A 26,091-nucleotide genomic window follows, 5' to 3' on the forward strand; every position below is an offset into this window, starting at 1 on the left:
TATTAAAATTAATTATTTATTTAATTAACCTTACAATTTCTCTATTAACTATATAATTGCATTATTTGATTAACTCATTATCCTTTTCAACTCTATTATTCATTAAATATTTTTTTATTATTTAATTTATTTATCATTTTCCCTCAAAACTTAATTAAATAGTTTTATTGTTTAATTAATTCATCTTTTGATTCTATATAATTAAATAATTTTTAAAAATATTTTAATTGAATATTTTTTAATATATTTCTAGTAATCATTTTAATGTGATGGTTATGCTTGCATGACATGCCCTTCAGCTCCATGTGAAATGCTTTTGTCCAAGAGCAATGAACAAATGAGATCACAAATGGAGGGCCTCATCCCTATATAACAATTATAAGGATCGAACACGTGAATGCATTGGATCAATGAAGGGACAAACTTTGTGATCACAATATCCCAACGGGTGTTTAAACCTTGGTCGTTAGGGGAACAACACCACTAGTTAAGCAACTTACTATGGGAAGAATCCCAAAAAAATATTTAATTAGCTAAAAATCTTCTCTCAAAATTAGATAAGCTCAAATATTTATTCAGTTTTCACAACCTAAATAAATAAAATTTTATTGTATTTATGTCCTCTATGCATGTACACCTCATTTTATCCTTTCACCTCTTCAATCCATGGGCATTATAGGTGTCACATTCTCTTAATATTTCACAACTATTGATTTTTCCATTTAATCCTTGCCATTGATCAAATGTAACATGATGCACATAGATAAGTTCTTCATTCACTCATATTTCTCCATCTAGTATTTTTGTGTTTCTACACTATCATCAAATAATCAAGCATTAATTATCAATATGAAGAGCTAGTATCTATTATCAAGAATCAAGCCTTCATATTATCATGATGATATCAAAGTATTACTACAAAAAATAAGAGATAAGATACACCAATCATTCGAACAAGTCTCAAGGAACAATGGAGTCTCATAAGGCCTTTTATATGGTGTTATTGTTTATCATTTGTGATTATTCATAAATATTAGATTGAATTTCATTTTTGTGTGCATTGTGAGTTTAAATCATTTACTACATTGTTTCTATTATTTTCATTCCCATTTAAAAATCATTCATACTTCCAATTGAAAGTGTGTAATGTACCCTTTTAGGATGTTCCTAAATTTTACATGAAAATTATAATTTGACTTAAAAATAAGAAATATAATATATTTAAGAATATAAATTTCCTAATTGAAATTCTCTTTATGATAGAATTCTTGGTGTAGGTCTTGCACACAATATCAGTCACTTGAAATTTAAATTCAATAATACACAAAGATAACATCTAATTTTAGTAAGAATTAGTTGGCATCATAATATCACATACCCATTATCCATTATGAAATCCAACTAATAAAATAGTCATTCAAAATTATATAATAATCTCCATAGGAATCTATTTGAATAGTTTGAAAATTGTAATCTAAACTCTAGTTGCCCTTATATTGTGAGAGAATGGAATATGGGTTACCCTTCCATCCCCTAGTTCACCTTAGTGGCTACCCATCATCCTTGATCAATACTAGAAGCACATAAGGATTTATACTCCATTTCACCCCTAACCCATGAGTATAGAAGGATGATCATCTATTTGTTATCTAGCTGGTATACCTAATAAGAAACATGAAGGTTGATCATCCTTCATCTCTTATGAACCAAAACGGTTGGTCATCCTTCCTATTTGTAATTTATATCTTCTAAATTTGAAATGGATTGGTTGACTCTTCTTTTTTTCTTTAATTCTTCCCATCCCTGCTATAGAGGTCGAGGCTTTGTTCAATACAAAAAGATTATGGTTGTACCATCTTAAGGTTACAGAAGCCCTTTCAAAACCCATTGTTATTTATTTTATGAGTTTATTTATTTTGTGGAATAGACTTGTTCTTGTTGAAAAGGCTTATAAAATGTTTACCCTTTTGTCATTTGTTGTTGTTCAGTTGGTGTTTTCTTGTTCTTATCTTTTGACAACATTCTATATGTGGGTTATATATCCCATTAAAAAAAATTTCTAAATGGTTTTTGGTCCCTCCAAAATCTATTTTACCCCTAACAAAAAATAATAAAGAAAACAGATTAAAAATAATTAGTATAACCCCTACTACTATTGATAAAGAAAAACAAATTGCGACGAAATATCTTGATGTATTATTTCATAATGTATGGAATAAAAAATTAGGGTTTCATTTTCTTCTATCATATGATATAGAAAGGTCATTTTTCTAATATTATTCAAAGGTAATACTTCATAAGATAAAGTCCCTAATAAAAAATATTGGACTATTGATAATTCTATATTCAATGCTAATAAACGGTCTCTTGAATTAAAATGCATAGAGGTATTATCCCTTTGATGCTCAATATGGGTAATAATAGAAAAATACAACTTCAACTCTAGTATTTTTTTCCTCAATTACTCGTACATTAGTAAATTTATGAAAACTAAGTAGACAAATGCCACTCTGTCACATATAGATGTGACAATCCTAGTCGCACTCACACTAACAATTTATATTTTTTAGTTAGTTGAGATTAAAATTAGAGAAAAAAATCCTAAAATATGAATGGGAAATCCTAGGAATATTGAATTCTTTCTCCCTTTGTAATAAATAGGGCACCTTAGAAACAATTTCCCTATCAAAAAATAATTTCAATTAAACCTATAATTAGCTATTAATATGATAGTAAAGGCCCCAAATTGGATACCCAAAGTGATAATAGAGACCTTACAGTTGTATATATTGGTACAAACTTTCCTATAAAGAACCATATTAATGTTGAAGATAATGTTTTAATATTGACAACATTTGTGTCAATCAAATTGTTTCTCTAGTTATGAGTTACCATCAAATTTATTCACAATAACTTGATTAATTTTTCCCAAAACTAAAGAAAGGCATTATTTTTTTCTTATCTAAACTAATTTGGACCTAATAAGTAAGTAGTGCCAATAATTCTATAAGAAATGTTCCCCTCAATAAGGACCATCTCTATATGAATATTCCTAACCTTCCCCTCTCACTAAATCAACAATAAGGAATTGAAAAAAATCCTTAAGAAATTATCTTTGATGAAAGAAAACATAGAATAGCCAAAGCCAAAAGAAAAATGCTTAAGAAATTATCTTTAATGAAATAAAATAAAGGATAGCCAAAGCCAAAAGAGAAGGGAGAAATAGGCATAATAAGTAGAAATTTAAAAACCAACACTAATGATTAGAGGGCATTGTAATTGGCTAATAAATTTTGTCCTAAGTTTAAAGCTCCTAATTTTGACTCTATAAATAATCCTAGTAGAAGCATAAGTGAGAATAATATTGAATAAAATCCATCATACCTTAGAATTATAAAAGAAGTTAGTAACTCAAAACCCCTTTGTACTAAAGAGTCTTGTAGTAACAATAGCCCCCATGGGACCAAGAACCTAAACTAAATATTCAATTTCTTAATGAATCTAAAATTGATCCCAATAATAATTAAAAAATAGATAATTTTGTTAAGGACACTTCTTTTCTTTGAAATAATGTGATATAGATTCCCATTGATAGGACTGGACAAGAGAACATTGCCCATGGGTTAGTAGTCAATAATGTAAATTGGGGGGGTTGTCCCCTTCTCACAGTGGTTGTAGGATACGCACCTTCGGGTGGAGGTCTCAGGGTCAAAATCCCAAAGCTTGATGTCGTGTCGTCCATGCTGGATGGTATGGTGAGGTGGAGGTTAATCTCGTCCCCGGCTAACTATGACTATTCGTAGGTCCCCCATATCGAAAAAAACATCTGCCTTGCCCCGCTAGTGCTAACAAACCAATCTAGTAGCGCATACTGTGAGGAAGGCCTAACATAGATGTAGGGTAAAGTTTGATGTTGGCTCTCACTATCAGCGGCTTGATCGATGGTTTGTCTATGTTCATTGGCCAATGGAAATGATGACTGGTACTCTCAAGACATACCGGTGCTTCATCGAGGATACCTTGGCTCACGATATGGAGATGAGGTCCTCTTATGTGATCTTACTAGTTCATAGCTCCAATCAAAAGTGCTTGCCATTAAAAAAAAAATGTAAATTGGGGAAATACAAATAATTTTTGGCATAATTTGAACAATTCTTACAATTACATATGAGAAATTATGCAATAATTATGGTAGTGGTAAAACTAAAAATAAGGACGAGTTTATTAGGAATGACTCTTGCCCCAATGTTGTTGTGGTTGACATGGTCAACATGGACAAGACATTATTGCGTATATAAATATATTGATTTATAATAAGCTTTTGTAGAAATCGATTTAGAAAGAGACACCTTGAAAATGACATCCTTTCTAATACATAGATGTATTTAAGGTATCTATAAAAGTTGTAACATATTTTAAATAGGTTAAAAATAAATTGAAAAGCTTCAATACATTTAATTATAGCTGTAAAGTGTATAATAAATAAAATATTGAAGCATAGTTTTTTTTATTGTTTAAATTTGCATAATCATTTGAACTTCAATTTATTTTTTGGTCCATTTTGAGAGGAGAACTCAAAATAATTACCTATTGAGACATTGTGCAATCTTGTAAAAAATAAGACTCATTTCAATCTCAATCTCTACATATCCTTATTTTTTACCCTTTCTTATTTAATGATATAAGATTTCCACAATACATAAATTAATTGCTATTATTACTGAGTCCATGATTCATCATCTGTTTCCTATGTTTATTATTATGAAATGCTATCACTTAGTTATCTGACAAGATAGAGACCAATCCCAATGTAATTAACAACCTTGTAACAATTAATTATTTTTACCCTTACCTCAATTTAATATTTTTTTATTATGATAAATTGGTAAAACCCATATATTGATAATATAGAATAGAGTGACAGGAAAAAGAAGATAAATATAGAGTAACAGATCCTACATAAATTGTACCTGGCAAAATGAGACCCCAAATGAAGTACTTGTGCAGAGCTACGGTAAGGTAATATGGGGAAAAGCAGATAAATATGGCAAACAAACAAAAACAAGAGGCGGGAATAAATGCCCAATCAAGCCCACCGATAGGAAACCCGTAGGAATATAAGAGATCATAGAGATTGAGATGATCACTGGAACAAATATCATTTTGATCTTCACTTCCATTTAATATTGGTGGAGCAACTATTGTAACCTACCAAAATCAAATTGTCGATGGTGACAATATTTAATAATGTTACCCAGGCGTGATGTTAAGGAAGGTATTGTCGTCGCCACCCAGCCTATTTAAACCGCACAAACTAGACTAGCTACACAACGATTCAATCCCTTAGCTGCAAAAAATGGCGATGAATAAGCAAGCTTTGCTCTTCGCACTTTTCTTTCTCCTTTATTGTTTTCTCCGCCCTCCCAGCTGCGAATGTACAACTACAGAAGAAAAGTACTACATTGTTGGAGTGAATACATTTCTTATTGAAGAGGGGAGGGATTTAAATGCCCCGACTAGGAGCCCAAGCGAGGCACTGGCGTTCCAAGAAGTAGGAAGTGAAGGGGCAGATCTGCTCATTACTCATCTCAATGTAGCCTCCAATTCAAGTTGGAGGGATGTGCTGACGCAAGGTCTTCAAAGGGATAAGCATCTTGTTAATCGCATCCTTACCCATAATGCTAGATCCTCTCCTTTAGGGACAACTGCCTTCAGCACTCCCGTTACATCCGGGAGGGAACTACAAGGTCCAGAATATACTGTAGCAGTTTCCATTGGAACACCAGCTCTGACACAACTGATGGGAATTGATACGCTCACTTCCTTATCATGGATTCAGTGCAACCCCTACAAGGATTGTTCTTCCAATGCAAAGTTCCCCATGTATGTCCCCAAGAAATCCTCCTCCTATAGGTCGGTGTCTTGTAAGCTCTCAAAATGTCCACCCCTGGGATCTGATCCCAAGGACTTTGAGTCAAAGTGTGACAACTAGGATACCTGCACTTACAGGGACACTAATGGTCTCGCCCAAGGATCCGAGGGAGATTATATCACAGAGACCCTGCAGGTGGGGGACAATACCTTGAACGAGTTACACATGGGATGCGCCTATTGCTTCACTCCACGCAGGGAGTATGCAACATCCGGGCATTTAGGATTGGGCAGGGGACCCCTTTCTGTAGTTTCCCAGAAGGCGGGTGGCCAGTTCTCTTACTGTCTTCCCAATTACTCGTCTGTGAATGCCAAAGGATCGCTGAGTTTAGGGAAGTATTCAATTCCATCTTCTGTTAAAGTTTTCACGCCCATGCAAAATGAGCCCCAGTTTGCTACAAGTGCATACATCTTGGGACTGGAAGGTATCAGCGTGGGAGGTCAACGCTTAAGCGTGAACATGCAGGTTCCTGGTGCTCTGCCCACAATAACTTATATTGACACAGCAATAATGGCTACCCAGCTGGTGAAACCTGTGTACGATGCTTTGAGATCATCCTTCGAGGAAAAGATGAAGACATACGCGCCAGCTGTTCAGCCCGCCTCGCCATTCGGAGAATTTAAACCGTGCTACCAATTATCCAACATAACATCTGTCAAAATCCCCACCGTTACTCTTCATTTCAAAGGCAATGCCAATTTCGATGTCCCCGCTGTGGGAACTCTTCTTCAAGTTGCGAGTGATGTGGTGTGTTTCCCCTTTCAACAGTCTCCAAATGACGCTGTGACCATCATTGGGAATGTCCAGCAACAGGGTATTACAGTGGCTTACGACAATGTAAACAACAGAATTGGCTTTGGCCCTGGTTCTTGCTGAAAATCTACTAGCGCAATGTAATTCGTCCCATCATCTTTTAACATAATAATATAGAATAAGCTTGATTGCATTGATCAGGTCAAAAGTCGAGCTATTAGTTATAACGATTCTTTTGTTACATGATGAAATGCGGTACTTGGAAGCACGAAACCAAAATAATTTTATAGCAATCATATACTTCTGCCAAAATATAACTAGCTTATTTATGAATTGAACCGTATAAAAGAAGCAATGTTTGAAGCCGCTTTCTAAATGGTCTTTGTACTGTAACTGGCTATAAATTGAGTTGAAGAGAAAACTATGTGTAGGATTATGTCGTTTCCTCTGCAAATTGAAACCCTAGTTTTGAATAATTACACAATTTTAATATTTGTATATAAAAGTTTGGGGTAAATCTTGACAAGACAGGCGGATCTTTGCAAGAGCGTTAAGAGCAATTTTAATTAAATCTGAAAGCAAAGATATTCATTATGTGAATGGTTATATTAGCAAAAACTCTACGCGATGGCCTCGTTGCGACTTAAAACGCCCTTTTACTTGCGTGTGTTTGTACTAAAGCAATGTTGCAGCTTTAAAAGCATCCCAGCTTTTCCTTGTCAACCGCAACATCAGTCTCATTTTTGCATTAAATATTTCCTTCTCTTTTACTGGTTTCTCCAGAATCGTTTACACTTTTTTATTACTTTTAATTTTAATTTTAATTTTATTTTTTTTGAAGTTTTTATTTTTTAAATATTATTATTGTTTATTATATTAAAAATCAAGTTAACTTATTTTTAAATATAGATTTAATTTTTTCTTGCTACTTCAATGAATTTTTTAATAAAAGTTTCAATTTTTTTATTTTATTTAATAATTATTGTATTTCATTTATTTTATTTAATAACTTTCTAGGGTAGATTTCATGAAATTTGCAGGAATCAAAAAAACATTGAATCAATAAAATTGTTGGTTGTCTCACAAAGATACATGGGTTGATTTCATGATATTTGCAAATAAAGATATTAAAAATGTTGAATATTGGCTCTAGTGGCGAGGATATAGGAGATGGGGAATGATATTGATAGGTATCTTAGTGTTTGTATCCACTCAAATATTTTTTTTAGACCTTGTTTATATGTGTGGTAGGTGGAATGTGTTTGACATGTCTTAGCCTTTTTCTTGTGCTTATATGTTGTCCATGAACACTAGCACCTTTCTATTACTTGACAATATCAATAATTTGACACATTAGATTAAAGCTCATTTTAACTATGTTTTTGTCTATTTTCATCTTACCAAAAATTCCCAAATATATGTTTTGTTTGTGTGAAGCAATTCTAAGGTATCTAAAGGTGTCTCTTATGATAGGTATCATCCTTGTGTTTTCTTTCCATCGTGATAATGAAAATCCTAAGGAAGATGTAGACGAGGTGAAGTTTTATGGTTTAGATGTCACATACTAATAATGTAAGTTCTCACACTCGATGACATGGGGCTTACATATTTTTATTAACTCTAGGAATAAATTTAATTCATTGTGGGTTTTTCTAGTGGATCTGACACAATTGGTCTAGCCTAGTTGATTGACTAAATGTTAATTGTTAAAATACATGGCTTTATTAGTAGATATAAGATTTCTCTTTTTCAATCTAACCCTCATTAAACCTTGATTCATTTGGTTCTTGGTCCTAAACTAGTATTTTATTTAAAATAATGTGATATAGATAAATATATATAATGTTCTTCATATACATCTAAAAAAGAGAATTGTTGAACTATAATTGTTAACATATTTCTGATATTTGTCAACTTAAGTACTGAGTGATCTTTGACATTTCTTAAATACAACCTTTCGAAATCTTAATTCTCTTACATTGCTAATGTTATCAAATTCCAGATTTCTAGTGACAAAAGTATCCATTAATATATTACATCTACACATGATAAATAATGCTTGATTAGTACATGTTATTTATAATACATTATTTCTTCCTTGTATTCAAAATATATAGAAAGACCTGAAACTTAGTGTTCTATGAAGCCTTTTTTAAATTTCAAATCCTATTCTGTAATTTGAGTTATTGGAATATTATTTAACTTGCCATATTTTTATCTAAACATATATGATACTTGTATGCTACTCCTTCATAGGTCTAGATACTTAAATCTCAACAATTTCATCCTATAACATAAAAAAGCAACCATTGAATTAGTATATTTAATTATTTATTAATTAAAATAACTAATTAATTCAATGATTAAAACAATGTCTTAATTTAAATTAATTAGTTTATAGATTAGTTATTTAACTTTTTAAAATTAAATTAATCCAATGATTAATTTGTAATTAATTTAAATCATCGCATCATCTAGAAATATCCAAATTAATAATCGAAGTCTATATTTATCTTAAAAATTTATAAATTGATTCAAAAGAATTAGCTACCTAATTTTTTCAAGTTCACAATAAATCTTTGAAACAATGAAAAATGTGTTAACTATAATAAGAATATAAATAAAGAAATAAACTACAAAATGACTGGAATTGATAAATAATGACCATCTCATTATCACCCATTTCATCTCATCATCATCTACATTAACAAAATCAATAAAGGGACTAATTCTCAGTTTTCATCTATTTATAGTGTTGGTTGAGCAAGTCAATTTATGTAAAGAATTATCACATTGAAGAATAAATTTATTTTAATTTAGTATAAATTCTTATTTATCTTTTATTTGCCTTTCATGCATACAATTGGAGCCTAGTCATATACATGTATTATTTAATCATGCATTTTATTTGTAAAGCCCATATAATTGAATAGTAGTATCCAATGAATAGCTAAAGGAGTTGTATTTGTTGGTAACTATACTTTGGATGATTATAAAAGAGGAGAATTAGGTATCATGTTATGTTAAATTAAACAATGCTAAGTTATTATTTTAGATTGATTTGTTATCCCTATATTTCATAGATATTTGAATGCTTATTATCAATAATGATTGTGGCTATAAATTAAATAGTAATATATTTCACATGTGGTAATAACTTCAACTAAGTTGAATGCTTCATGAAAAGATTTTATCAATATCTTGTATTTTAAATGATGGGAAATGGGATGATAACCTAAAGACATTAAGTAAGATCTCAAATCAATACCATTTTATTAGGGGAAAAAACCACCAAAATCCAAACTTAGTCCTAAAGGAGAGCTTGATATTGTGTATAATTATTTCCCCTCTTCGATTTTTTATTTTTTAAAATTAAGATGTAATAACCATATCAAGACCTACACAACAAAAAGAGAACATATATCTAGGCACAAATCTAAAAATAAGATACATAAATATAACCTATCATTGAAATCTAGACAACATAGTGTTAGTAAAGCTTGCTAGGTTCCCTAAACCTAGAAGTATATTCATCAACAAAAATACTAGCTTCTACGTCAAGATGCTTTATAGATGAATCCCTATAAAATTTAGTCAAAAAGTGTTAATCAAATTTTAATATCGACATAGACAAGATGTTTTTACCCATTCAAAATCAGGAACTATATGTTGTAGAGTGCTCTCTATAAATTAGTAACTTGTTTTTGTCAAATTTGGCAATTGAATATTGAGAAGAGTACAAAATGGTTATGTTGTATAGGGACATGCCTATGTCAAACCCTAGGTAAGTATTGACCTCCACAAAAATAACATTATATTAAAGAGAGAATACCACTAATAGGGATAAAACTACTTTTGAAGTGAAAATGACATTCTCCACTTGAATAGGTTATCCTCTTCATTGAAAAAACTATCTTTGTGAATGTGAATGTGTATACATTAATAACCATGTCTCTATCTTCAATTTTTACTTCATTAGATTTAGAAATTCTTGAACTACATGGCCTCAAATCTGATTTCCATTTAAAGTTAGTCTTCTTAGATACATTCAAAAGGATCTTCTCAAGAAAATGTCAACATAGGAGTCTCCTGAAGAAGATTGCATCAAGCTTAACTTTTGTGGTTCTTCAAGGGGTAATCAGGGTTTATCAGGTAATACATGGCCTCAAATCTGTAATTTAAGAGATGGAAAAAGTAATATAGTAACTATTTTAGCTAGTAAACTAGCAAATAGAATGATTAACATTGTTGAAGAAAATGCCCTCTTGCATGGTGTCCAATTATATTTATAGTATGGTTTTTCCAACATTCATGTAGAAGGGGTTTCACAAGAAATCACAAATGCTCTAGTTTAGAAGAAAATCATGAATTGGAAGCTCTATTATGTCTTAGTAAAAGTAAGGAAATTGCTTCCAAGATTTTTAAAATTTCAGGTGAGTAATTATTTCCATGCGGCCAATCATTTGGTAGATTGGTTAGAAAATATCTAGGGCAGATCATCTACTCAAGCATATTCAAGCGACTAGGGTAGTGTCCAACAATAAACATTTGGAAAGATAATTATAATTAGCAGAGACTATTGAAATCTAGAATAAGATAACACTCTATTTTGTTATCTCTTGTGTGCCATTTTGTAGTGAAGACATGTTTTGAGGTGCCAACATTAAGGAAAAGCATGATGCCTAGGATATGCACCTGTTTATTCGAGTGGCCTCTCAATTTATAAAGGAGAAATTCATTGTAGGTATAGTGTCATAAAATTATGACCCTAGAAATTTTCAATTGCATTAGGGTCCTCACACACGCAAGATCAAATCCTTTAGCCTGATCAAAGACCGAAGATTGCTCAACCATCTGAATCAACTTCTCCATTGGTCTTCACACCACCTTCTTTACACTCTCCCATGTTAAAAGGGGTAGGATAGGGGCATGGCACCATTTTCCTCCCTTGGACAAGGGCATGGTGCCCTTGTCCTCCCTGGATAGGGGCATGGCATCAATGTCCCTACCTTATTTTTGGGCAGGACCCTTCCTATGGTTGCATAGAAGGTTCTGCAATGAGCGGGAAAAATCCCCCAATGTCGGTCTGTGACGAAAATCAAATTCATTGACATGTATTTAAGGGGAATTTGCCTTCTCATTTGCATAGGTTCAATAAGCTGGAAATAGTTTCATGAGTTGGTCAAGTTGCATAAGCAATCAAGTGTTGAAGAGAATTCAAGCATTCCTTCCAAGCAATGAACATCTCAAGTCTCCCTTCAAAGCTAGGTGTTGCATTAAGTCAAGGATTCAACCATTGAAGAGGAGATTGATTCTAACATTCAATTCCACATAAGTATTTCTATCAACATTGCTACCACAACCTCCCTTAAGGTGATTTACAATTTAGTCTTCCATTTTTATCTACTTGCAAGTAATTTCTTTCATTACTTGGTTAATTCTAAAACCGGGATTTGACCTAAAGGCAAACCCTCAATCCCAACCCATTTTCCTCTCTTTTCTATGTGTAGGCTATAGGTGCGCAACTATACATTTAGATTTAGGCTCTATTTGTAGAGGTGTAAAAACCCTTTTCATTTCATGGATTTTTCAGATGTCCGTGTACATTCCCACCACGGTCTGGGAAAATTTTCCTCAAATTCATAGGTTGACTTCGTCTCAACTTATTACTGCCAGATCCAGGTGCACAGCTTCATCCCATATTCTTATCTTAAGATATAATCAGTTCTTTGTCACTTTTGCACTACATAATTCAATCAATTCCTTTCCATTTCAAATAAGGAAGAGGGGATCAACTTATCATTCACATTTCATTCAGAATTCAATCTTCTTCTTTGGAGGGTTGAATCTAGTGAATTATCTTCTCCTCTTCCAAATGTAATTTGGTTAAAAGTGTCTGAAAGGTAATCAATAGTGAAACTCTCATCTCTCTTTGAGGGAAAGGGTAGTTTTCCTTTTGATCCATCATTCACCATTTTCCCACATTACATTTTGGTGAACCCGATGTCTTGCATGCTTTCCTTTGAACAAAATTGTATATTTTTCATTTACAAGTTCAAATTTTCTACAAACTTAGTGGTTAAATCATTAAAAACCCTAGATTTTCAAATTAAAATTAAATTTGTGATTTGTAAAAATTGCTTGTGGTTATCTTATATCTGAAAATTGTTTTGTTTATCAAATTCAATTTCCTCACTGTCTTGTTCAATCTCCAAATAAAATTTATAAAATTAAGAGGTTACTTGTCAAAACCCTAATTTTCAAAAATCATCTTGAACTTGTGCAAAATTGGATTTCCATTTAAATTTCAGATTTTTGATTATTTTTAGATTTGTCTTCAATCCTACAATTCAAATTTTCAATTTCCCTCCTTTTTCCCAAAATTCAAATTTGAAAATTAAGTGGTTAGTTAATAAAACCCTAATTTTCAAAAATTCATTGGATTTTGTGCAACTTTCAATAAATTTCATTCAAATTCAGATTTCTAAACATTTTCCAAGGTGTCACTGTCCATTAGGTTTGACCCTTTTCAAAATTTCAATTCAATTCCTCTTTTTCTTCAAAACCCTAATATTGTCCTATTTTGACATTTGCACCTTAATTTTGCCTATCTAGAAATAGTAAAATTTGCCAATTTTTGGGGGTTATCTTTGAAATTATCGTAATATTCATCCCTGAAAATTTCAAAAAAAGTTGGTCTGACCATGTGCATTCCCACCATGGTTCTCATCTTTTTTCCCGAAATTTTGGGAGACTGTTATGACTGTATTTAATAGCCTAAATTAAGAATATTGGCTGATTTTGTCAATTTTTTAATCCCTCTATAATCAGAAATACCTCCAAAATTCAACATTTCAAATTTCAAGAAAATTTTTTAAATTAAGAGATTAATTATAGTCTGCCCTGATTTTAAAAATTATGATTTGAAAATTAAGTGGCATTCCCTTGGCCCTAATTTTACAATTCCAATTTCCTTTATTTTTGGAAATTGTGTCATTGTTCAAATTGTTTAATCATTATTTTCTTAAATTTTGCATTACTTAATTTTGTAAGCTTTTCTCCAAAATTCAAAATCCAAATTTTCCCTCTAGTGCGTGAGTTTTACCACTATTAGTCTTACCCATCTTATCCCCATTAGAAGAAGCATTAAAATTAATGCTTCCCAAGGTTTAATTACTGAGGAGATGGAGCCTAATTTGGGTGACTTATTTAATGAGGCTCATGCTAATTCTTCCCATCCTAATCATGTGCCTATTCACCCCATTGATGAATCCCATGATGAAGAAGAATATTTAACTAGGATCTCTATAGATCAACTTTCCACATTGGACAGTCAATTTGAAAAATTTAAACAATGGATGTCCCAAGAATACCCTAATAGTGAAGCTCTTCCATTAATTGAAGGTATTAAATGCATGATTCGAAGTGATAAGAATGGAATTGATATATTGTGTGGTATTGCACATATTTTTTATTCTAATGTCATGTGTATCAAGACTTGTGTCAAAACCCTAGGTTATTTACAACCTTCAACACAAGTCACTCCTTCACTTTCTTTGACTACTCTTATGACTAGTATTCTTACTTTTACATCCAGTATCATGGCTACATCAACTCAAATTTTCATTCCTACAACCATTAGTCATATACTCCTCCATCATTACCTATGTCTTCCATGAGTGTTCCTACTATTCCTCAACCAATCAATGTGACTTATGGGGGTAATTCCTTCAAAAACTTCATTCCTCCTTTACATGTCCCTTTTCCTACCCTATCATCACCTATGCCTACTTATCATACTGTCCCACCACCTTATTCTTATTCCATGCCTTATTTTAATAACATCACACCACGTTCTCAATCACTTATGTCTAACATCAATTCTTCTACTGAAGCAACAACTAATAATCTTGCTCAAATCGTTTCTTGCTTACAACAACAAATTGCTTCTATGAGTCAGTCCAAGTTTAGTGTGCTGACCTTTGATGTTGTGATCTCACTTTCTCTTGATATTGTTAGAGTCATGCCACCTAAACATGTTGAGATCTCCCAATTAGAACTCTATAATGGAAAAGGTGATCCTCTTATGCATGTCAAAACATTTCAAACCTTGTATACTGATTTTGCTTATGATCAAAGGTTGCTTGCAAAATTAGTTGCAAGAACACTAAAAGATAAGGCTTTACAGTGGTATTCCTCTTTGCCTTTTTATTCCATCACTTTATTTCAACAACTGGCAAATGCTTTCATCCAACAATTTCAAAACAAGATTAGTTGTAAAATCACTTTGACTGATTTAATGCATTGTAAACAATGTGTAAAATAAAAAGTGACTAATTTTATTGGTAGATATAATCATTTGTGTGCTCAAATTTCTTTTCATGTATGTGATAATGATATTCAAATAATTTTAATTTCTAATTTACAAAAAGATATTAGGAGAAAGCTTCTTTTGTCTAAGTTTACTTCCTTTCCACAGTTGTGCGCAACTCCACAATTATCAACTAGTTGTGAGCCAAATGGATCAATCCAATCCTATGGCTCCGAGTGATAAGAGGGAGAATGTTCAACAACCATTTGAGAAGTTCAAACCAACAAAAAGCTTCATCAGGTTCAATGATACAATCAACAATAACAATGTGAATGTTACAACAGGTGTGCCTCCTATTTCTAAATATTTTGAAAGACAAAGATAGTTTACTTCCTTGAATGAGTTTTTACATAATATTATGTCTCAATTGTTGCATAGAAATGTTATCAAACTTCTTCCTATAAAACAAATTGATCCTTCAAAACTTGCATCCCCTCATTTTGATAACAATTCGTTCTATCAATTTCATCGTCAACCTGGTCATGATACAAAAAAATATTTTGCATTAAAGAATAAGATTCAAGACTTGATTGATAATACAAATCAGTAGCTCCTCCCAATCAAAATCTTAAGATTTTCACTAATCTCTTGCCTTCTCATACCTCTAACATTATTAAGATTGTGCCTAATTCTTTCTCTTATGAAGAATTCACCTCTATGGCTCCAAACTTGGTTAATATGGTAGAGACACAATATGCTTTAAATATTCTTGTATTACATTTGACCCTAGTGAGATGATTAGAGTACCCGATGGCCCTTTATACATAGTTGCAAAGGTTAATGATATCCCTTTCCGTGGTGCCCTTATTGATCCATCTTGCATGGTTAATGTCATAACTTAAGAGTATCTTTTCACTTTACGATTGTATAAACCAATATATGATGCTTCTAATGTGGATGTGAAGTTATTTGATGGGTTCTCTTGTCCTATCATAGGTTCTATCATGTGTCCTGTTGAATTTCGTACTAAATCCATGGATGTTGACTATGTTATCATACCCTCTTCTGAGCAATTCCATGTGAAGTTGGGCTATCCTTGGCTATCTTCGATCAAGGCTATTGCTTGTCCAATCCAAGGGTGTTTGAAATTTCCTCACAATGGAGAAATCAAAACCATGAACGATAGCTTATTTTGTCCATCCAAAAGAAACCTTGGTATTCCTATTGATTTCTTTTGGCCTAACAATTTCAATCTCTTCCATCAAGGAGTGATGCTCTTTTTCAGTCTTATAAAAAATGGAAGAAAGATATGATTTTATCCTTAAGTCAACCTAGATCTCCAACACTTCACATTCCTATTATTCTTCAAGATGAGGTTATTCCCCTCATGGATATAACTAATCTCCCTCCTGAAGAAGATCTTCAACCTATTCCTATGGATATGACTATACCTTCTCCTAAGAAGAACAACAATGTTACTCCTAAGGTTAGACCTATACCTTCTTCTCATGAAGGGCTGGTCTCCTTCCTACACCTAATATTCCTTATTTGTATGTCGCAATTCCACCTCCTTTCTCTTATCGAGAGAAGAGGCATGCTTCTCCACTTATTCAACCAAAAATACCTCAACCGAAGCATCCAACTATCCAGGAGAAAAACATTCCTACTTTCTTGAGTGTTTCTCCTCCTTCTCAGCCTTCCACTAAGACAGTCTGGAATCATTGTGTGAGAGAATGCCGATAAAGATTTCATGTTCGAGCTTGTGAAGCTATCCCTCAAGACACTCAATCTCCTCAAACTCTGATAGTTGACATGATTCCCTTTTCTTCCAAGAAATATGTTAAACCTACATCTCCAAATCCTAAGTTGCACAAAACATGTGATGGTTTTAGTCTTATTCGTGTTCTTGTTCCTCTTTCTCTAAACTTTGATGAGGAAATAGGTGAAAATTTTATTCATAATGACAATAAAAGTCATAATCCTTCTAATAGTGAGTATGAATATGTTGATGTGGACAAGCATTTATCAACTGAATTTTCACAAACCTTAATCCTAGCTCCTAGAATCGAACAAAGTGACTTACAACATGAGCATAGTCCTTGTTTGGATCTTTCAATAGCTTCATTTTTTGTGCTTGATGTCGCTCCTCTGGCATGTTCCTCTCCTTCTCGAGCAACCTATTGGTCCCTTAATGTCTACTTGGGGTGATGCAAAGCATTGAGATATTTTCTTGGTATCTTTCAAGTTAACTCAAAAGACATCAGGCTCTCTTCCCTTTCTTCTAGGGTAGTGTCCTTTGGGGAATGATGATTATTATATACATATACATACATGATATACATGAGTTATCCTTGTGATAACACATCCCCTCTCTTCTCTCTCTCTTGAGTGTATCCTACGTTAAATCAATTGCTCCTGATAAGGTGCGTGCGATCACTTTAATGTGGGGGCATACACTCTGCTCATATTTTCCTTCTTGATACTTAGAGTTATTTAGTAAAATTTGATTTGCTTTGTAATATTTGGTATCCTTGCTTTCATAACTCATAATGAAGGGAACCTTGCTACTTGAAGTCATGGTTCTTCCCTTCTCGACCTTCCCTTTTACTTTGTCAATCGAGGTCGTAAGATCTTAAATCCACTGGAGGCTTCACGCATCTTGCCTCCTTCACATAGTAAAAGTCTTTCAGTCTTGTTTCCTCGTACTTTACTAGCAGCATTGGCGTACACTTATACTCCTGCTAAAGTAGGGGATAAATGTAGTGTCATAAAATTGTGACCCTAATAATTTTCAACTGCATTACTATCATCACACATATGAGATTGAATCCTCTAGCCTGATAAGACACTAGAGACTGCTCAACCATTGGAATCAGCTTCTCCCTTGGCCTCCACACCACCTTGTTTTCACTTTGTCTTGGAGAAAGAGGTAGGATGGGGGCATGGCACCACTATCCCCCCTTATATAGGGGTGTGGGTCCTTTTTCCTCCTAGAAAAAGGGCGTGGTGCCCCTGCCCTTCTCCATTTTGGTGCAGGACTGTTCCTAGGGTTGCATAGAAGGTTGTGCAATGAGCGGGAAAACTCCCCAATGTCGGCTTGTGATGAAAATAAAATTCTTTGACATGTATTTAAGGGGGACTTGTCCTCTCATCTACATAAGTTCAATAAGTTGGAAAAATTTGCATAGTTGGTTAGGTAGCATAAGTGATCAAGTGTTCGAGAGCATTCAAGCATTCAAACATTCCTTCCAAGCATTGAGCATCTTAAGTCTCCCTTCAAGGCTAGGTGTTACATTCAAGTCAAGGATTCAACCATTGAAGAGGAGATTGATTCTAACATTCAATTCCACATAAGGATTTATATCAACATTGCTACCATAACCTCCCTTGAGTTGATTTATAATTCAGTCTTTCATTTACATCTACTTGCAAGTAATTTCTTTCATTACTTGGTTAATTCCAAAAATGAGGTTTGACCTAAATGAAAACCCCCAATCGCAACCTATTTTCCTCTCTTTTCTATGTGTAGGTTGCAAGTGTGCAGCTGTAGTTTCATATTAAGGCTCCATTTGCAGAGGTAGAAAAACCATTTTCATTTCGTGGATTTTTCAGAGGACCATGTATATTCCCGCCACAGTCTAGGTAACTTTTCCTCAGATTCATAGGGTGACTTCATATTGACATATTACTACCAGATCCAGGTGCACAGCTTCATCCCATATTCCAATCTTAAGATATAACCAGTACTTTGTCACTTTTGCACTACATAATTCAATCAATTCCTTTCCATTTCAAATAAGGAAGAGGGGATCAACTTATCATTCCCATTTCATTCTGAATTCAATATTCTTTTGTGGAGGGTTGAATCTAGTAAATTCTCCTCTACTCTTCTAAATGTAATTTGGTAAAAAATGTTTGAAGGGAAATCAATAGTGAAACTCTCATCTCTCTTTGAGGGAAAGAGTAGTTTTCCTTTTGATCCATCATTCACCATTTTCCCACACTACAATAGGTATCAAATCGGAGGAATTTGTTCAACATTATGATCTCTTTGATGTGGAAGCATGGATTAAAGGTTTATTTCTTGTTTGTTATTTAGAACAAAAACTATTTTTGCAAGGGTGTATGATGTACTCAAAATCATTTTACATACAAAAAAATCACTATCAGTTTGAACATGAGAAATCATGGATGGAGGATATTAACACTCCTTCAATGACTATTCATTTCTCATAGGTTTTCTTTGCTCTCCACTTCCTTGTGATTATTCGCCCTCCAAAATATGACAAACCTCCTTCATAGTCTTCTTCAATGCTGAGGGTTGGTGAATATTCTAATATGGAGGGCATTAGGCAGAGTGGTTTGGAAGTGACAACAAATTGGCCAAATAGAAAAAGTAAAGGAAATATATTTGAATAAGTGGCCCGAGAATCTTCACATTTCCTTAATAATCTAAAAATTTAGGTTGCTTTTATTTTAAGTCAATATTTATGGAATCCATTTTTTTTTGTTGGTGTAAATAAATATTCATCATGGATATTAGTACACTTTACTTAAGTTAACTTAGGATAATGCATCTCATCGTAGTTTGGATATGAGACACTTAGGGAAGTGTGCACATAGGGATGTAGCTTGTAGGAGAAATTCCACCTTTTGTGGTCTTATCTTGCTATTACACTCCACATTCGGTGGGTCCTCCACCTCTTGTGGAATAATATATAGTTTCTCCTACCTACCCCTACTTTTTCTTACCTACCCTTGTTTCTCATTGAGCCACATGCCATGATTATGTGCTCACATATCCATATGACCTTGCCTATATATGTAGGCCTATATTCATTGTATTGGTTAATCTAGTTGGTCATTTGTATATTGATGAGAATATAGTTTGTTCTTGTCATACTTTTGTCTCTCTTTTATGCTTTTCATTGTGCCCTTGATCTTGGAAAAATCTCACATGGTATCAGAGCCATTCGGGCTTCATTGATTGGTTGTGGGAGACATTTTTGGAAGGCTTCTATTTTCAGATCTGAGGTATTGAGCATTTTGGAGGCATCCTAGAGCTTTTTCAACCTCACCATTGCGTTCAAGAGGTCGTTTCCATACAAATCAAGTATAAACTCGACCTATTTTGGTGAAAGTCGAATGTTGGGTGTGGAGGAATTGTTTTTGCCCGATTTGGGCGGTACGGTATGAAATTTTCGGATTTCTAAAAAAAAAAAAAAAAATTTCTAAATTTTTTTTCATAGTTTGAATAATTTTTTGAAAAAAAAAATAATTATTTTTTTTTTTTGAAAATTTTGGGGGGTCCCATGACCCACCCCCCTCCGTACTCATCCACAGAGGTTGCGTATTTGGGTATTTGCAGGTTGTGCAGTGCCACCGATAGCAACCTCTGGTCTTGTTGGCCACTCCAGTAGGCATTGCCTCCCACTAGCAGCAACCTGTGATTATACCGACCCTACTGCCTTCCGTCGGCCCTCCAGCCATGCCCCACCATCCTTCGACCACCTTTGCAACTAGGCCCACCCATAGGCTACACCGCCATTGGCAGCAGCCCAACCGTCTGCTCCGACAGCTGCTGCCAACCCTCCAACCCGACCCCACCATCCGACCGCCAACAAACCTTAGGCCGACACTTGCAGACCTTCGACAACCACCGCCAGTTGGGCCCACTGCAGGGCACGTCACCTAACAGCTCACGTTCGCCTGCCACGTCAGTGCTGTGTCAAGTGCCCAGTCAGCAATACCTTGTGCCCAATCAGCAGTGCACAATCAACTTCTCAGTCAGCATTTTTGGAACAAAAATTAGACCCCTCTTCATTGAGCAGTTTGGATTTTTGGGTCAACTTTGGAGGCTCATAACTTGCTCAATTTTGCTCCTTTTTGGGTGATTTTTTATTTTATTTGGGATAATGTTTCATTCTCTTTGCAATGATGTAGTTATTTTATGATTTTGAAGCACATGTTTTTTAGAAGTTTCAGATTCTCTCAGCTGTACCTGTCCAATCCTCGATTTTGAAACTTCAAAGGCTTCGTTTGGGCTCATACAACCTCCTTTTTAGGTGCCATTTTTTTTTAAAGTGCATATTTTTTAAATCTTATTTCATAATCTATGATTAGGTTTTAGATATTTTGAGTGGATATTGTACTTTTAGATATTGGTCTTTTTTGCCCTTCTTGGTACTTGTAATTTGCTTGGATCATATTTTAGATATCTCGCATTATTAGTTTGAGTCTCCTTTGGCCTCATTGAGTCAATTATAAATTTGAAGTCCAATTTGCCGTTTTTTGCAAGTGGCCCATTGTACATGCACTAGTATAACGTGTCAAATTATCAATTTTTTTTGTGGGGGGGATTCTTTGATTAAGTGAATTTGGGGGTGTGTCTTGTGTGATTGTGTCTCTATTTCCTTGTGATATTTCATTTTTGTTTCTATGAGTTCTCATAAATTTTGACCTTTAACTCCACATAATTATGCATCTTGGAAAATTAAAACATGGAGCAAATTAATGGAAAAAGGACTCATGCATTACATAGATGGAACAATAGTAACACCACCTGATCCTAAGGATGATCCTAATGCTTAGTTAGAATGTCTCACTAAGAATTGCATGGCTCTTGGAACTTTGCTTAAGTATGTATCGAATGACCTCATTTTTTACATTGAGAAGTGTACAACAGTCAAAGAGGCTTGGGATATGTTTTAGAAATTTTATGGTCAAGTTGATGAAATCAAAGGTTAGAAGATTGATAATGAGCTCACAAAATTCGATCCCAAGAGTTTTGATACAATCCAAGATTATGTAACCAAAGAAAATGAGCTAAGAGCTAAGCTTAAGGATTGTGGTATTCACAAAAAGGATGCTCAGTTGATATTCAACTTGTTGGAAAAGCTTGCACCAGAATATGCAACATTTGTTTCTAGCTTCCAAACTCATCGTTTGACAGTGGGGAGTTCCTACACTATGCCTTCATTTGATGTTTTCACAGAAATGTTGATATTGGAACAATCTAAGTTGTTGAACATGGGGCTCCTCAAGTGTTCAAAGTCCAAGGCTTTGGTGGCTAATCAAGGAAGTCAACGGAGTCAAGGCAAAGATTCCAACAAGAAGAAGAAGCAATCTAAGTCAAAGCCACAACAAGAAAAAGGACAACCATCCTCTCCATCACAAGGCTATTTTTCATCCTCTTCCAAGAAGGGGACTCCACCTAAGAAGGATAAACCAACTTATGCTTATTGCAAGAAGTATGGTCATGATGAGAATGGATGCCACACCAAGCAAGTTGATGAGTTGACAAATCTTCTCAAGAAAAACAACATCAACTTGCCATCCGCCTACACAAAGAAGGATTCAACTCCTTCCTCTTCCTCATAGTCTAAGGGAAAAGGGCAAGCATTTGTGGCTACAATAGGTTCTTCATAGTATTGAATACTTGACTCGGGTGCCTCTTATCACATGGGTTCTACATAGGAGAAATTTTATTCATTGGAGCCATCAAAGGTACCTCACATTTACATAGGTGATGATACATAAGTTATGATTGAAGGGAAAGGTTCAGTTGACATGGATGATGGAACATTTGATAATGTTTTGTATGTTCCTAACTTGTCTAACAATCTTCTCTCTATCTACCAAATCACTCACTATGGGAATGGGAAAAAGGTTGAGTTTACACCTAATTCGGTTGTGGTAAAGGAACTTGATAATGATGCCTTGGTAGCAGTGGGACAAGTCTATGACAACTAAAGGATTTATTCATTCTCCCACTTTGTGCCATGTTCTCCTTCTAGGGCCTTTCTTACTCATTCAAATTCAGAAAGTAAGTTATCGCAAGAGCAGTTTGGTAACCTCAACTACCACTATCTTCAACAACTCAACACTAAAGACATGGTCACAGGTCTACCTTGAATCATTTTTTCAAAGGGTGTATGTTCAGGATGTTCCATGGGCAAGCATCCTAAGGAGAAGTTTGATAAGGGGAAAGCTTGGAGAGCTTTGGAAGTTCTTCAACTTGTTCATAGCAATGTAGCGGGTCCATTTCCATCACCTTCATTTAGTAAGGCCTGCTATGTCCTCACATTCATTGATGACTACTACTGCTTCACTTGGGTCTACTTTCTTATTCATAAGAGGGAAGTATTTGACAGATTTCAAGACTTCAAGTCTCGTGTGGAGAAGCAATCTGAGAAAGTGGTCAAGATTATTCGCACAGATAATGGAAGGGAATATGTGAACAAAAGACTTGAGGATTTTGTACTATTGAGGGGATTGATCTTCAGCATTCTATTGCATACACTCCATAGCAGAACAAAGTTACAAAGCGTAAGAATCAAATTCTCAAAGAAATGGCTAGCTCTATGATACATGCACATTCTCTTGATCCTGAATTGGGCAGAGGCTATTAGTTGTGCCACAGAAATCCAAAATTGGGTTCCTCACAAAGCTTTGCAAGGTATTACGCCTTTTGTAGCTTGGGCTAGTAGGAAACCAATTGTTAGACATTTTCAGAGTCTTTGGTTGTCCAGCATGGGCTCGCATACCTCCGCAGAAATGTAAGGCATTGGAACCTCAGAGTCAACCTTGCAGATTTGTTGGATATTCTGAGGGTGTTAAGGCATATAGATTGATGGATCCTAAGACACATGAGTTGTTTATTGAGAGGAGTGTTCATTTTTAGGAAATCTCTCCTAGATTAGCCTCTCTACCTCCTCCACCTTACTCCATTATGGATAGTGATGCCATTGATTCAGATGATGAGACTCCTTCAACTCTGACTCGTAGGGTTACACCTTCATAGGGTCTACTTGCAGTTAAGGAGCCTCCTTCTCCACCTCCACTTAGAGCTCGCTGGGCTCGACAAACACTTTGGTCAATGAGTTCTCTTGTTGGGGATCCTTCAGATACATGAAGGACTCAATCATAACATCAGGACTTTCCACATACATTCATTGCTACCACTTCCGATCCACACACATTTTGGGAAGCATCAGGGGTTCCTGAGTGGGACCAAGCCAGGGAGGAAAAGTATAGTTCCTTGATGAGGAACAACACATGGGATTTAGTCCCTCTCCCTAATAGGAGAAAGACAGTTCGATGTAACTGGATCTAACGGACCAAGTTTACAATGGATGGTAGTGTGGATAAGTATAAGGCTCAGTTTGTTGCGAAAGGTTTCTCTTAGGTTCTAGGTGTTGACTATTCTGAGACCTTTGCATCCATAGCCAAGATGAACTCCATTTGCTTGACACGTGCTATTATTGCAGCTCATGGTTAGGTTGTACGTCAGATAGATGTGATGAGTGCTTTTCTTCATGGGGACCTTCATGAGGATATTTATATGGAGAGGCCATAGGGTTTCATCTAGGATTCTTCCTTGGTTTGCAGACTAAGGAAATCTCTCTATGGCCTTAAGAAGGCCCCTAAGACTTTGTACGTCAAGATAGATTCCTTTCTTCTCTGAGCTGGGTTCACTAGGTGTCATTCTGATCTAAATGTCTACATTTTACAAAAGGATGACTGTCACTTGATACTTGTGCTCTATGTGGATGATTTGATCATTACAGGGAGCATGACATCCATCATTAGCAGGGTCAAATCTGCTTTGCATGACATAATTGCTATGACTGACTTGGGTCTTTTGTACTACTTTCTTGGGATAGAGATTTCACAGTCACCTTCCGAGATTACACTATCGCAACCCAAGTATTCTCTTGATCTACATGCACGCTTTCATATGGCTGATTGTAAGCCTGCAATGACACTTTATTTCAGGAATCAAGCTTGAGGCTCAGTTCTCTTCTCCACTAGTTGATGCCACATTGTATTGTCAGCTTGTGGGTAGTCTCATCTACTTGACTCACACACACCCTGATATTTCATTTGTAGTTGGCATGGTTTCTGGCTTCATGGAGGAACCACGTGAGCTTCATTGGAACATCATCAAACACATCCTTCATTACATCCAGGGTACACATCATTATGGGATTCACTATGCAACAAGCACAAGACTTTGCTTGGTTGGTTACACAGACTCTGATTGGGTTGGCGATCTTGACGATTGTAAGTCTACTTCAGGTTACAACTTTCACCTTGGTTTGGGCCCCATTTGTTAGCAGAGAAAGAAGCACCACACTATTTCTCTCTCTTTGACTGAGGCTGAGTATCAAGGAGCTGTTAACGCAGTGACTTAGACCATTTGGCTTCAAAAATTTCTCACAAAGTTTGGGTTCACCAATCCATGGCCGACAGTTCTACATTGTGACAATCAGAGTGCTATTGCAATCTCAAAGAACCCAGTTCAACATCAGCAAACCAAACACACCGAGATTCATATGCACTACATTTGAGTTCTTATTCAAGAGCAAGTCACTGATTTGCATTATTGTCCTACAGTGGAGTAGGTTGCAGACATATTCACCAAACCTTTCACCCATAGTATGTTCTAGCAGTTGTAAGCTCTCTTGGGGTTGCGAGATGTTTCATTAGGGGGGGTTAGCTAACCTCTCCTTTCTCTCTTATTAGGTGGAATTTTTCCTCTTTCAGGTTTTAACCTTCTTCTTTGGGAGTCTTTTATACATTCATCTTTTTTGGGGTGGAGTTTTTCCCAACCAGGTTTTCTCCCTTTCTCTATTTGTGAGAGATTCCATTGCATAGTTTTGCTTGCATTTGTATATTCTACATGGGTACCTATCATGGCCTAGTAGTCAGGACCCATCTTACATTGATGACTTGAGTCTTCATTCCCCTAAGTTGCACTTAAGGAGGCGTGTTGGTGTAAATAAATGTTCATCACGAATATTATTACTTTACTTAAGTTAACTTAGGATAATGCATCTCATCGTAGTTTAGATATGAGACATTTAGGGAAGTGTGCACATAAGGATGTAGCTTGTAGGAGAAATTCCACCTTTTATGGTCTTATCTTGTTGTTACACTCCACATTTTGTGGGTCCTCCACCTCTTGTGGAATATTATATAGTTTCTCCTACCTACCCCTACTTTTTCCTACCTACCCTTTTTTCTCATTGAGCCACATGTCATGATTGTGTTCTCACATATCCATATGGCCTTGCCTATATATGCAGGCCTA

The 26,091-nt window shown here is 34.9% G+C and overlaps 1 protein-coding gene across 1 annotated transcript; it reads left to right on the forward strand.

Moving 5' to 3' along the window:
• The first annotated feature begins 5,356 nt into the window (after positions 1 to 5,356).
• Positions 5,357 to 6,808, forward strand: LOC131059681 (aspartyl protease family protein 2-like). Its single transcript, XM_057992703.2, has 2 exons — positions 5,357 to 5,883; positions 6,010 to 6,808. Exons 1-2 carry the CDS (start codon positions 5,357 to 5,359, stop codon positions 6,806 to 6,808), a joined length of 1,326 nt encoding a protein of 441 aa, XP_057848686.2.
• Positions 6,809 to 26,091: the final 19,283 nt, after the last annotated feature.

This window comes from Cryptomeria japonica, chromosome 7 (genome assembly GCF_030272615.1).
Source record: "Cryptomeria japonica chromosome 7, Sugi_1.0, whole genome shotgun sequence".
Classification (NCBI taxonomy): domain Eukaryota; kingdom Viridiplantae; phylum Streptophyta; class Pinopsida; order Cupressales; family Cupressaceae; genus Cryptomeria; species Cryptomeria japonica.